Below are 13,281 nucleotides of genomic sequence, written 5' to 3'. Positions count from 1 at the left end.
GCTCTTCCTCTATTATAATAATATACAACCACAAGAAGAAAACAGTGACACAGCCATCAGTGTCTTTATGCTCAGTAATTCCAACACTCTGTTTAGAAATAAGCTTTTATTAAGTAGATTGAGTTAAGCATTATTGAATTTGAGGAACAGGTACAGAAATAGAAGTTCCAACATCAGTGTTAATTATGTAACACTCCCCAGTGGTTACTGATTGTTTTTTTTTTCAGAAGAAACGGTTATTTAATATTCATCATGATCACCCTAAAATCTATCATCTTCCTCGTCCTGGTGAGTTTGCATTTACCTGATTCTACCTTCTATCAGAAGCTCCATTATAAAATAACAGTTACCATGTGGCTGGCTGGCAGGAAGGTCCACGTTTGTCTCTAAAACTTTAGGACTGTTCGAATGCTTAAAATGAAAAAAAAAAAAAAAAGAATTACAAATATGTCCTTTTTCTCCCCTCCCTCCCCTTCACTGTTGAGACATAATCTCACTTAATTTCAACTTATAAAAATGAAATCATACCTATAATAAATATTTATTTAAAATCTTGCCTAAAAATGGGTTGCTAAATGCTCATTATTCATTTTTTAGTTCCTCCCCTGAAAAGGTGTACTTAAAATGGAAGCCCTTTCAAACTATGTGTGTCAGTTTTCAGTAACTACCCAAGAATATTGATTATGAAAAATCAATATTTAGAGGTTTTCCCTCTTTTGGCTCTTGGAGAATTTTACATAGCTTTCATTATTGCTTTCATAGGACATAATCATTTTGATGATTTATTCCTGCATGAGCATAAGATTTTGTAACTGGGTAAGGGGATCAACTGCTGGAATAAATTTGCATAGATGATGCAGCGTTTCAAATTTGTAAAAGGTACAAATGTGGTTACTGTTAACTGACTTACCCAAATTAGAAACACAGATAAAGTATCAGATAAAGCAGAGAAAGTCATTTTTGAGGAAGTTATAGTATCAATATGGACTGAGGTCAAACAGAAAGACTGTAGTGGATTCTTGCAGTAAGGCTGGTACCTATTTACCCATGTGCAGGTAAACCAAAGTATGGACAGAGATTCCTGCATTCGTGTAAATACGTAGGAAGAGAGAGTCTTTTCTACTAGAGCATCTCTCCAGTTTTTCTTGTCCACTATCTTATTCTTTCTTGAAAACACCTTCTGAAAAAGGATGCAACCCAGACTGCTGATAAGCTGGGTTCTATTCTAAGAGACACCGGTAGCTATGCCAGTCTATGAATTTCCAACAAGTTACAGAGCATCTCAATAAAATTATTTCAAAGAAGCCTGCACTTGACACAGCAGAACAAACTTGAACATTTCTCAGGTTAAAACTGACTAATCTTTTCACCTTGGGTTTTAACCTGCAGATGCAAATCCTGCCAGAGCATCCCCAGGTAGTCTCTGTTTTCCTTCAAGCACATCCACACCTGTATCTGTACAGGGCTTCACAGGCATCACCCAATATATCCTCTGATGAGTATACCCTACACTTTGAGCCTTGTGCTACTGCTGCAACCCAATCACAACCGCTACATAGTCTACTGCTATGAGGGCAGCAAGGCTCAGTAAGCATCCAGCAGGTTTTTCACCATCTGCAGTGGACGGCAGAAGTTTGCAGTATGAACAGTCTAAACTGCTGTTAACCTTAATGAAGGCAGAAGCTGCTGTAAAAGCACTCTGGCCATATTAAGAAGTACAAACTGAACATGTTGGTATTCTACCCCAATTCAAACTAGAGAAAAATATATTTTTTTAAAGTATATTTAAAGATCATTCCAAGTGACTGTTTCTGCTGGTAATCTATCCTAAATAATTGTTTGAAAATACACTGAAATCTACTATTTAGTTAACAGCTAAACTGGACTAATAGCTTAATGACTTATAAAGATGTATTTGTGATAACTCTCCTTCAATCTGTCTACATTTATTTTTTTAAGGAGTATTTAAGCAATACTTTTGGAAATGGAAAGCTAAGACTGGCTTGCCCCTTTATCAGTTTTACAGACCTGCATATTTCCCTTAGACATAGATGCTTGTTTTTCACTCTCTGCCTGTGTTCTGGCATGTGGCTAGGAGCTCAAAGAATGTGCATTTGTCTCACAATAAAAGTGCATGGTACCTGTCAGCTCTTATCCTACCTGTTTAAAACATGACGTGGGCAGGGAACCTGTATTTTGACACTGTCCCATCAACAAACATCTACACCTTTCAGTATTATGAACATTACCTCTTTCCTGTATGCATCAGCTCAAAGGCCTCGTTAATTTTGTCAAAAGGCAGGGTGTGAGTCACAAATTCATCCACTTTGATCTTTTTGGACATGTAGTCAGTCACCAGTTTAGGCACATTGTCTACGCTCTTCCAGCCTGAAAGACAGTGAGTGCATTTGTTTTTGCCCTTTCCACCCACCTCTACAAAGAGGAAGGAAAACATAAACCCTTATAGCGGTTATCATCTGATAAATGTGAAAGGAACCGAGATTGGTGGTGGTTGTTAATCCTGCTCTACTCAGGCACTGAATAAGGAATGTAAGAGGGCAGTTAGATCTGGCAAGGGCAAACATTATCCCAGACACATTAGTGCACTAACCTTTCACTAGGTATTTCAACTTTTAGCATAGAGCAGCCCTCACCTAGGAAAGCATGCACTAGTATCTCTATCAGCCCCTTGCGGCTGTACAAGTCTCAACGGGCTTCTGGTTTGATGGCAGAAAAGGTCTATCAAGACTTTGTTGCTTTTTATTTTCAAGTTCTTTTATAAGTTCCCATTTTAGCCTTGCAGTTTGCTTACTGACTAAGCAAAAAAACCATCTTTGAGTTCACATCTCCCCAGAGACCAGGTCCTTTACTGCATCCCAAACCTTGTGCTAATAAGAAAGCAATCCCACTATACCACTGCTATAGAACTGACTAGCAGGTGGTTATATTCTCTCTTTGAAATACATGAAATCTTGTATTTCATGTGCTTATTTCAATGTGCTTATCTGTAGCCGGTCTGTAGGAATATTATATGTTCTTCCCGCATTTAACCCACAGCAAATTACTTTTATCCCAAAACCAAAAGAGTTACCTCCAAATGCGGTCCCTTTCCACGTCCGCCCCGTTACTAGCTGGAATGGCCGCGTAGAGATCTCCTGACCAGAGGCAGCCACTCCAACAATCACACTGACTCCCCAGCCCTTGTGACAGGCTTCCAGGGCAGCCCTCTTCAGAGAAGAACAGAACAAAAACAGATTGTTTACTGCTAATGTTTATGCTATCTAGGCTGGCACAGGTTGCACTTCCTCTCCCCCAGTTAATAAATCGCCACATTAGTGTTGAAGGAACAATAAATCCCCTGAAAATTATGCTAAGTTTCCCATCGGTTCAGACTCCTTACACTGTTAAAGACTGCTCTTTTTATATCCCATCTGGCTTCCAAAAAAGTCACTCCCCTAGAAGCTGGGATAAACTGTAAGCAGAGACAACGTAGACCATGTTACTGACAGATGAGAAATGCTATTGTCATTCCTGAAAGCCTCGCCTTACATTCAGCAGTACTTCTGTGATTCTAAAAGTTAAATTCATTATCTGGGGGAGAAGGGAGATTCTGAGCAGTCCTTGAGATTTTACATTTGTAAATTATTATAATTATTATAAGTAAATTATATATTGTACATTGTACAATACATTTTATGTGTTGTTAATTTTTCAGCAGCTGAAAACTCAGGATTTCAAAGATAGAAAAGCTTATGCAAAGTATAAGAAACAGAATTTGCATAATTAGGATTTGATGTAAATTGTCCTTTTTAGTCACAGCAGTTATCATTACTATTTAAAAAGAATAGCATGGCATGTTTCCTGTAACAAGCAAGCAGCTTGGTTTCCTATTTAGCTAAACAACAAAGTGGCAACCAGCTATGCCCTCCCTCCAGTTGCTGCTGTTATGCACTCACTCACCATGACTCCAACGTTACCGATGCACTCAAAGGAGTAGTCTACGCCACCATCGGTCATTTCAACCAGCACCTCCTGGATGGGTTTCTTGAAGTCTTGAGGGTTAATGCACTCGGTAGCTCCAAACTCCTTGGCTTTGGCATACTTATCCTTGTTAATGTCAATGCCAATGATCCGGGATGCCCCCGCAACTTTACAGCCCATAATAACTGCCAGCCCAACTCCTCCTAAACCAAAGACAGCACACGTGGAGCCAGGTTCCACCTAGGTGAAGAAAAAGCCATAAGCAACAAAGAAAATTCTTCCGCATGAGTGAAAAACACAAGTCTGTTACGAAGAAAATGTGGGGGTAAATATATATGGCTACAAGACTTTATCACTTAGCTAAGGCAAACTCTATAGAAAGTTTATAGAAAACCTCTTTACGTGCTAGGCTTTCCTTTTTGCCCAAAGACTTGACTTCTGTAACCTGCCCTAGCCTCATGTGTGCTCACCTACTGTCCCTCTCTTTCACCCTGACCTTCAAAACTACCAGAATGACTTGCACCAAGATTAAGATGAGTTGGAAAAGTAATTTCAGGAAAAGTAAAGTTGGTATTAGAAGAGATGCAGGATCTTCCACGTGGATTTTGTCTAACCCTCTAATTTTCTTCTGACCTGATCTGCCCTTTATGGAAGTTTGAAATTCTTAGTTAAATTTCACCAGCTGAAGAGCATAAAAACCCAGAAATTTGGTACATCATGGCTACAGTCCTAATGTAGTCCCTGAACTGTTAGTGTACTTTGGCTCAGGCACAGTTACAGAGAAAAGGCAGAGGCAACCGCAGCCTTTACCTTGGCAGTGTTAACAACAGCCCCATAGCCAGTAGAGATGCCACAGCCCAGCAGACACACTTTATCGAGAGGTGCTGCAGCGTCTATCTTAGCTACGGAGATGTCAGCCACCACCGTGTACTCCGAGAAGGTGCTCGTTCCCATGAAGTGGTAAATCTGCTTTCCTTTGCAGGTGAATCTGCTGGTACCATCAGGCATGAGTCCTTTCCCTTGAGTAACTCTTAAGGCAAAGACAGGAAAGTAGAGTCAGAGTCTTAAGCAGTGATTACTCTCACTAGGCTGTACTGTGTAAGTGGCACAGGGATATAGTCGCATAATTGCACCGTAATTTTTGGAACATTCCAGTAAACCCATGAATTTACAGAAATTAGACACTAGTTTCCTAACGAACACTTCATGTTGTTAATTCCTCCAAGGAAGTATGGAAAGAGTTGGGAGTTTATCAGCACATTGACCCTGTTAGCTACGAGTGCTAACTGCTTGTGCCATGGTACCACACTCCCATCTTCATTCACCTCCTTTAGTCTACTTCCCTCAAGCAGCAGCCATCAGTTATGTCCCTGTGTTTTTGGTTTTGCGAGACTGTTCTCTTCAGAATGGGATCTACGCTTAAATCACACTTACTTTTCCATAGTAATTTAAATAGCATGTCCAAACAGCGGTCACATTACTACTATGGCCTGTTGCTGGCAGAGTGGCAGCACAATTGGGTTGAAACAGAGAACCTCCAGCTGAAATTGGGGCACAGTAACTTTACAGGTGAAAGGTATGAACAATAGCTCTTAGTTAAATGAAAGGAGATGCAATATTCCTGGGGGCTGAAGATAGAGACCAAAGCCAAATATTGTCCTTGCCAAAGAGACTCATCAAAGTACCACTAGGACCCACTTAGCGCATGCAAGCTAGACAACCCATTAAACGGTATTAATGGTGTATCAGTCCCACCAATGGAGAATCCTTCCTGAGATTCGCCATCCCTGTTGCTTATTGGACCCAGCTGCAAAACCAGCAGAGAAGCATGTATTAAGGAAAAAGAGCTCTCTCTATAACTCTGTACCACTCAAAGCCTTCAGTGTTTGCAACAAGAGCTAAATTCCCTGAAGTATTTCCCTTAAGTACGGATTAAATACAGAGTCAGAGCATTTATGTTTTCAAAGCTGTGGAAACAAACTACCAGCTTACACCTTTACAAACGTACAAACGAAGAAACAGGTTTATTTAAGAAGAAATCTTAAGGAAGAATGGAAAGTAGTGTCTGACTCCTTAAACATGTACTTTCTTACTTTTGATAACTAGAACAGGTATACGTTGAACAAATACTATATTGTGTGTCAAGATAAAAAGCATACAGACCTTATCTTTTGACACAGATTAGTTTTAGGATTCTTGCAGAATTTGCACTCACCACACTGGGGGATGTACAGAGGGATAACGGTATCCCCTAGAGAAAAAATAAATGAAATCTGGCTATTACTGAGTCAAGCAAGGCATAAAGAGAGAAGTGGAGTTATTCAATTTGTATGGCTTTTATGTGAGCAACTGTTAATTTCAAACTGTTCATTTCTTTTTACAGCCTGCTTACAGTCCAGAGTAGCGCTGTTTATAGAGAGTGCTAGATAAAACACTTTTTCTCATGTCTGAGCAGACAGACAATCAGAAGTTTATCATTCAAGAACAAATAGGAACTTACTGTAAAACAAAACAACCTCAAACCAATAGTAACACATTTTTTTAAGTTGTTTAAAAGAACAGGTATCAACTTTCGTTTGAAAAAAAAAATCTTCTAACTATATCGATCCAATTTCAAGCAAGAAATCTGGAGTCTTCCAATCTTTAAACCGAGCGTACATTGAATAGATTAGTATTATACCTCAGACAAAAGAAATTTATGCAGACATTCGGAATAAAACATTATATCCTGCAATATAGCAAGTGAGTGGACCAGTTTGACAGTTGCCATTATAGTAAAGTCACACTTTTAAGGAAGTCAGAAAACTTGTAAGATGTCAGGTATTTTCTTACCTGGCTTTACTTTTGTTACTCCTTCCCCAACGCTCTCCACAATTCCTGCTCCCTCATGACCCAAAATCACAGGGAAGCATCCTTCAGGATCAGCACCACTCAGTGTATAGGCATCAGTGTGACAGACAGCAGTGGCAACTATCTATACATAAATAAATAAATAGATAAGCCGAGGTATCTTGAAGAATAGAACAGTAACACAGATTTAAATATTACCCTTTGGTTGGTTATTTAGAAAAATCACCAACAGGAGTTTGCCAATCCTAGTAACATTTGTGATACAGCAAGCATATTTTCACTCCTGGCATAGCACAAAGCATATACCACACTTCGAAGAAAGGAAATTCTGGGGATAGCACATCTTTTCTTATTCCACCAACTATGTCCTGCTTTTGAAAGGGGTAGATGATGTCATCTTGTTTCCTCAGGCAAGAAATCTGTAGTCCAAGTCATCTCAATGCAGGCTGGGTTCCCAGATTTGAAATAATCAACCCCCAAGACTAGCTATGAACTTTAGACCAGGCTCTGGACTGAGACCAACAGAAATCAAAAATGTTTTCCATAAACAGAAGATCTAAATACCATAATTTTCTTCTTTGCAAAACCGCTGAGATATTAATGAACTAATGCTATCCATTCAACATTTATTCTGTTGGTAAACAGCTTTAATACTCAGTCTCCCAAAACATAATGGATACAGTTAAAGATTTATATAATTACCTTGATGCGGACTTCATGAGCTTTTGGTGGAGCAACCTCTACCTCCTCAAGAGAGAGAGGTTTACCTGCCTCCCAGGCAACAGCAGCCCTGCATTTAATAACCTAAAAGACATCAACAAGAAAAAGAGAGGACATCTGTTAAAATAATTCTTGTTCAACCAAGCAAGGAAATGAGAGAAAGGCTACTGGCTTTTGGAAAGAATCCCAGATCTGAAATACATCATTTCAGCACAAAGGTTTAATTGGTCTACTTTTGCTCCCTGGAAGCTGAGTGAATGAACCAAGATCTGAACTTTGAATGTTATTCTCTTATTGAGCAAAAGTATAATAAACCCAGGACCGCTTGGGACATAACAAACACTGCAGTGAAACGAGCAATAGAATGGAGAGATTGCGTAATAAAAACTGTGGTTTAAAATAAAACAGGCATTCATGTAAGAGGTGGTCCTTGAGCACAGAGTGCTCGTTTAGAAATCTGGAAAGCAAACTGGAATTCACGTAACAGTCCAAGACCCCCATACTAAAGGGGGTCTTCTTGTTCCATAACAGGATGGCTTCTGAGTAGGATTTCAACAAGAAGATGTGCACACACATGGCTGATGTGCAGAGCCTGACAGTGGGGCATGGGGACTGGTGAGATGTTGCTGTAGGGTTTCTGGCAGTGAGTTCTTGTGCACTAGCACATCCACAGTGCCTGCACAGCTTTCTGCGAGCAAACTGGTGCTCACTGCTCCCAGCAGGCTGCTCTGCACCCACTCCTGACCTCCCAGCAAGCTTTTTAAGACAAACGGTGCAGAGTCTGCAGCATGTGGAATCAGAAGCCCAATCTGATCACCAGCCTGGCTTCCCCTGGGGTGGCTCTAACAGCCAGCATCACAGCCATGTAGCCCAGAGCAGGCTCTGGTGCTGCCAGTGCTAGATGTCAGCTGTAAGAAGCACAGCTCCAGGTCTGTCCCACAGAAGAAAATGGGCTTTGCCCTCTGCCAGGCATGTTCTGCAAACATGATGGTTTCTTGCTGGTCACTTGGTTGAGTCGTGGGACCACGCTGACGGCCTCAATGGTACAAACCCCAGCAGGGAACGCCATCCTGCCTCGCCTGTCTTGGAGCAGACCCTCGGTGATCTACTCCAGGACAGCGCCCAGTGTTTTAGGTACTCCTGTCCTACAGCGAGACGATATCCCCCACAGCTGGCTACCACCCTCACTGCACCCCAAACAGCAGAGCCACAAGCAAAAATCGCTGAAACGACTGCTGCCGACCCAAAAAGGCCCAAAAACTTATAACCCCAGCAGAGCAAGCAGGGATTGCTCCCAGCCCAACTGGGGCCAAATTCCCTTTGCTCTGCTTCTCGCTACCTGGCTGAACGCTGCAAAACTGCACCAGGCGAGACACTGGGCATGTCACCACAAAAATCTGAACTGGCTGCTGGGATGGCGACGGCCGCGGGTGCACGCAAAAAGCCCGCAAATCCCCAAATCCCATTAATTTTGTTGCTAATCGAGGTCCCCCCAAAGCCCGCAAATCCCATTATTTCTGTCGTTAATTGAAGCCTCCCGGTGCTGGGGGGCGCCCCGGGGCGGGATGGGGGTGTGAGGGTGGCACAGCGCGACCCCCCTCCTCCCCCCCCCAAAGCGCAGTGACACAAAATGGAGGGGGACAGGAGGGGACCGGGGGGATGAGGGCCCCGCGCGCCGCCTCACCCCGCTCGCCATCGCTCCGGACGGAAGGGGAGGGCGACCCCGCCCCGCTCCGCTCCAAGGCGGGCACGCGCATGGCCGTTGGAGCCGTTGCGGGGGGTCGAGGAGGGGCGGGAAGATGGCGGGTTCCTCCCTCACTGCCTCCTTCCATCCCTTCGGTGCGACCCCATGGCAGGGCGAGGGTCTCCATCCCGCAGTCCCCGTCAGGCGCCAGCCCCTGAGGCGTTGTGGGTGGTGCTGAGGTGTCCCCCCCCCCACTAAGTACCAGCAATCAGCAAATGCCACTGGTTGACAGCGGCACCAGCTTGCTGAAAGATAGCATGGATTTTTATGGCGTAAATAATATCTACAGTATTTAATGACATAATGGCAAGTTGAACGTGAGTCCTCAGCGTGCCCTGGCAGCCAGGAGGGCCAGCCGTGCCCTGGGGTGCTTCAGGCGCAGCACTGCCAGCTGGTGGAGGCAAGGGATTGTCCCGCTCTGCTCTGTGCTGGTGCGGCCTCACCCCAAGAACTGAGTGCAGTTTTGGGTGCCACAGTATAAGAAAAACATAAAACTTTTAGACAGTGTCCAAAGGAAGTCTATAAAGGCTAAAGCTGCCTCACGAGGGGAGCAGAGGGGCAGGTGCTGAGCTCTGCTCTCTGGGGACAGTGACAGGACCCGAGGGAACGGCATGGAGCTGGGACAGGGGAGGGTCAGGTTGGGGGTTAGGGAAAGGTTCTGCACCCAGAGGGTGTACTCTTGATCACCCCTGCTTTGTCAGTGCTTCCAAAAAGCCTCCAAGCATTCTGGTTAGCTCAACTCCATGGGTGCTCAGCTTTTGTTAGTGGCCCTATCATTGATGTTCTGGAAACTCTTAAGTGCTGATTCTGGTAGATAAAAGCATAAGTACCTAAATCATAACTCCATTAATCATAACTTCTTAATGTTCAATGTCCAATTTCAGAGATAAATGCGTTGTTGTTTTTTTTTTTGTTTCCCCTTCCCTTGCTGTTTTGTCTTGTTGTCTCTAGGGTTGCCTTCTACTCTTGGAAGCCCGTGGATGTGGTACATGGTTTTGCAGTTTTCTTTCTATTCTCTGAACCACGCAAGTAAATCAGGTCACCGCACTGAGCTGTTGACTGAACTATATATGCTTTGTCATGTATGTTTCATGTATGTTTATATGGGAAAGGTCTGTAGGCGAGGGCTCCCAGTGCTACTCTTATTTCCTATGTTGGGTTGGTCTTGGTCTCTCATATGTTATTCTGGCAGATGTTTCGCACTAGTCAGGGTTGGAAAAGAGGGGGGGCTTGGACGAACTGTGAGCATGTGGGAGAAAGTTGTGTGTTTGTGGCAGTTGTGTTTTTGCTTGGAGGGAGTTCTCTTTTCCACGTTGCAAGGGGGAGGGAGCCCAAAACAGCTAGGAATCTTTATGACTTCTTTTTTATTATTTTTATTTTTTGAATTGTATCATTGTTCATCTCCTGGAGGCAGTGCTTTTTAGCAAGGTGTTTCTGTACCTTAGTTTGGCTTTGAAATGCAAGAAGATCCAGGGAAAGAAGTCTCTTGTAAGCCTGGCAAACAATATGTCCTGGAAGAAACTGCAAGTGATCTGCCAGGGTGTTCCTCCCTGGGCAGCCCGAGTGCCAAAGGGAGAAACGAGGAGTGTGCCAGCATTGGAACAGGAAGGTGGTGGCACTGTAACTGCTGCCTGCCACCTCGCACTGCTGAACAGAGTGGTGAGGTGTGGCTGGAGAGGAGGGGACCAACACACCTACCTGCTGGAAAAACTGAGATGCCCTCAGGGAAACATCACCTGGTTCATTTCCACAAACAGAATCAGTGCTAGATTGCCCCAGAGGTATTTTTTTCTCCCATTAACACAATTTCCCAAATAAGACCAATGTGATTTAATAGTTTTTATAGATATATTTCATTAGATCAACCCTACTGAACCTGTGATAACGTGTGCCCTCATTCTGCAAGTTCCCGTGTGCAAGTGCGACAGGGCAGATCTAGAAATTTTAGTTGTGAGTACCTGAGTAAAGCAGTCTTTTTGTGGGGCCTTGCTCTCCAAACCAGCCTTCTGAATTCTGTTTTAGGCTCTCCTACCTTCTCCTATGAAGTACTGGAAAATACTTTTGTAGCATTCAAAAGAAATAGAAACTCCTATTGTTCTTCAAAGCAACAATTTATTTTTGTAAAATACATCTATAGCTGAGAGAGGGAGTTAGGAGAATCTTATCAAGTAGAGATAGAGCACTAACAGCATTAAACTAGGATGCTACTTAGTGTCTTTGCTAACTATGGTGCATTGTGCGAATTAACTAAAGAAGCCTTGGGCCCCTTACCAAGGTCAGTCTCCTAATAAGAGTGTGAGCCTATCTTAAGAAACTGATAGAAACTGGCCCTGCAGATGGACAAGAGCCAAGGAGCAACTGAGTCTGCACAAAGACAAGAGGTCAGCTAGTGGTGATAAGGAAGAGTCATCAACCGTCATTCCCACGACCCCTGACGACCACCACCAGGAGACACTGTGCAAGCACAGATGGGAGGAGTTTATGGAAATGACTCCTTGGAACTAATCTTAATATGAAGCGGGACAGGTTATGAATATGTATAGGCATATTGTGAAACTTTGTGCATATGTAACTCTTTGCTGCATATAACCATGGCAAGTTGCCATGTCAGGTGCGCACAACTTTGGTGGGACTACCCCCTGTGCTGCCCAGCGCTGAATAAACATACCTACTTTACAATCTTATTTCTTATTGATTGTGGAGTGCGTTTTTCACAAGTCATAGCTGCTTGGAAAATGGAAATACTTTAAATATATATATATATATTTTCATGTGAAATACTCAAAGCTGGTTGATATTTTTTTGGATAGTCCTGAGTGAATTATAAAATTCTGCTTTTGTAAATACAAATATAAATTTAAAACATTATCCAATACATCCAAAAAGAAATGGTTGATTGGAAAGGAAAATGTTTAGAAGAGTAATTTCACTATAGTGAAGTATAATACTAAAGCATGCCAAAGTAAAATAAGTTCTCAAATCAAAGGCCCATGCTAATGTAGTGTATTTAAATATGGAAGTGTGTAAAATGATCATATTTTTTTTTTTTTCAGTAGAGATGCAAGAAGCTGGAATAGTAAATGATTTTTAATATTTTAGGAATGAAAATGAGTCATCTGGGGATGTTCATGGTTAATATTTTTAGCTCTTTGATTTCAAAAATAAATAAATAAATAAAATACAAATCAAATACACCACTAGGGATGGTTCTTTTATGGGTTGATTCTAGTATATTGATGCATATACCATGCAAGAGAAATCAGAAGGATAAAAATAGGGGAAGGGTTATGCTGATAATTCCCTGCTCATACTTGACAGCGTCTTCTTCTGATACATTCATATAAATGTTGTTAGTCCTTTGTTAGTGCCCGTGCCCGGGGCGAGCATGAGCCACGGACGTCTGCTGCAGGCAAATGTCGGTCCTTGTGGAAATCCAGAGCTTCCTGCCTGGCCAGGAAAAGTCGATCAGCAGCACACAGAGGAAGTGGTAGGAGGTAACCGCCAGGTGGCACTGCTATAATACCAGTACTCTGCAGCGCTTAACTATTTTTCATATGAAGGGCACAAAATAAATAACCGGTAAAGTGCAAGTTATAATTGACTCAAGGCAGACGTATTCTGTAGCAATCAAATTTTGTTTCGTCAAAGTTTATTGGGAGGAACTTGTAGTGTTTTCTAGGAAGGGGACTGCTGAAGCTCAATTAAAACGAGTTCTTGTGGTGTCATCTAATTACCTGCAGCCTTAATGATTTATACTTTAAAAGTAATGAAGAGAATTAAAGGTGACTTTTACAGCAGGGCAAAGTGAGTTCTGTGTGCAAACATGACTGTAAACTGGCAGCAAGATGGGATTTGTTAACCTTTAATAACTCATTTGTGTGTTCATGATGTGCTGTGTAATTGCTGACCATACCGAGGGGTTTCCAGAAGCTCAAAGGGCTGTTGACTGGGATAAGAGTTGCACAAAAGAGGTCAAAAGGCATTAG

General features: G+C 42.5%; 1 protein-coding gene across 1 annotated transcript; it reads right to left on the bottom strand.

The window, feature by feature from the left end:
* Window positions 1-85: 85 nt before the first annotated feature.
* LOC118166612 (alcohol dehydrogenase class-3) lies at window positions 86-9,346 on the bottom strand. The gene is made up of 9 exons (XM_035325653.1): window positions 9,236-9,346; window positions 7,534-7,635; window positions 6,814-6,955; window positions 6,145-6,232; window positions 4,792-5,011; window positions 3,961-4,221; window positions 3,092-3,227; window positions 2,250-2,388; window positions 86-411 (listed from the first exon to the last, which is right to left on the bottom strand). Exons 1-9 carry the CDS (start codon window positions 9,245-9,247, stop codon window positions 387-389), a joined length of 1,125 nt encoding a protein of 374 aa, XP_035181544.1. The 5' UTR covers window positions 9,248-9,346; the 3' UTR covers window positions 86-386.
* Window positions 9,347-13,281: the final 3,935 nt, after the last annotated feature.

Source organism: Oxyura jamaicensis, chromosome 4 (genome assembly GCF_011077185.1).
Source record: "Oxyura jamaicensis isolate SHBP4307 breed ruddy duck chromosome 4, BPBGC_Ojam_1.0, whole genome shotgun sequence".
Taxonomy (NCBI): Eukaryota; Metazoa; Chordata; class Aves; order Anseriformes; family Anatidae; genus Oxyura; species Oxyura jamaicensis.
Note: the sequence above shows the minus strand (reverse complement) of the source record. Positions and strands in the feature narration are given on the sequence as shown.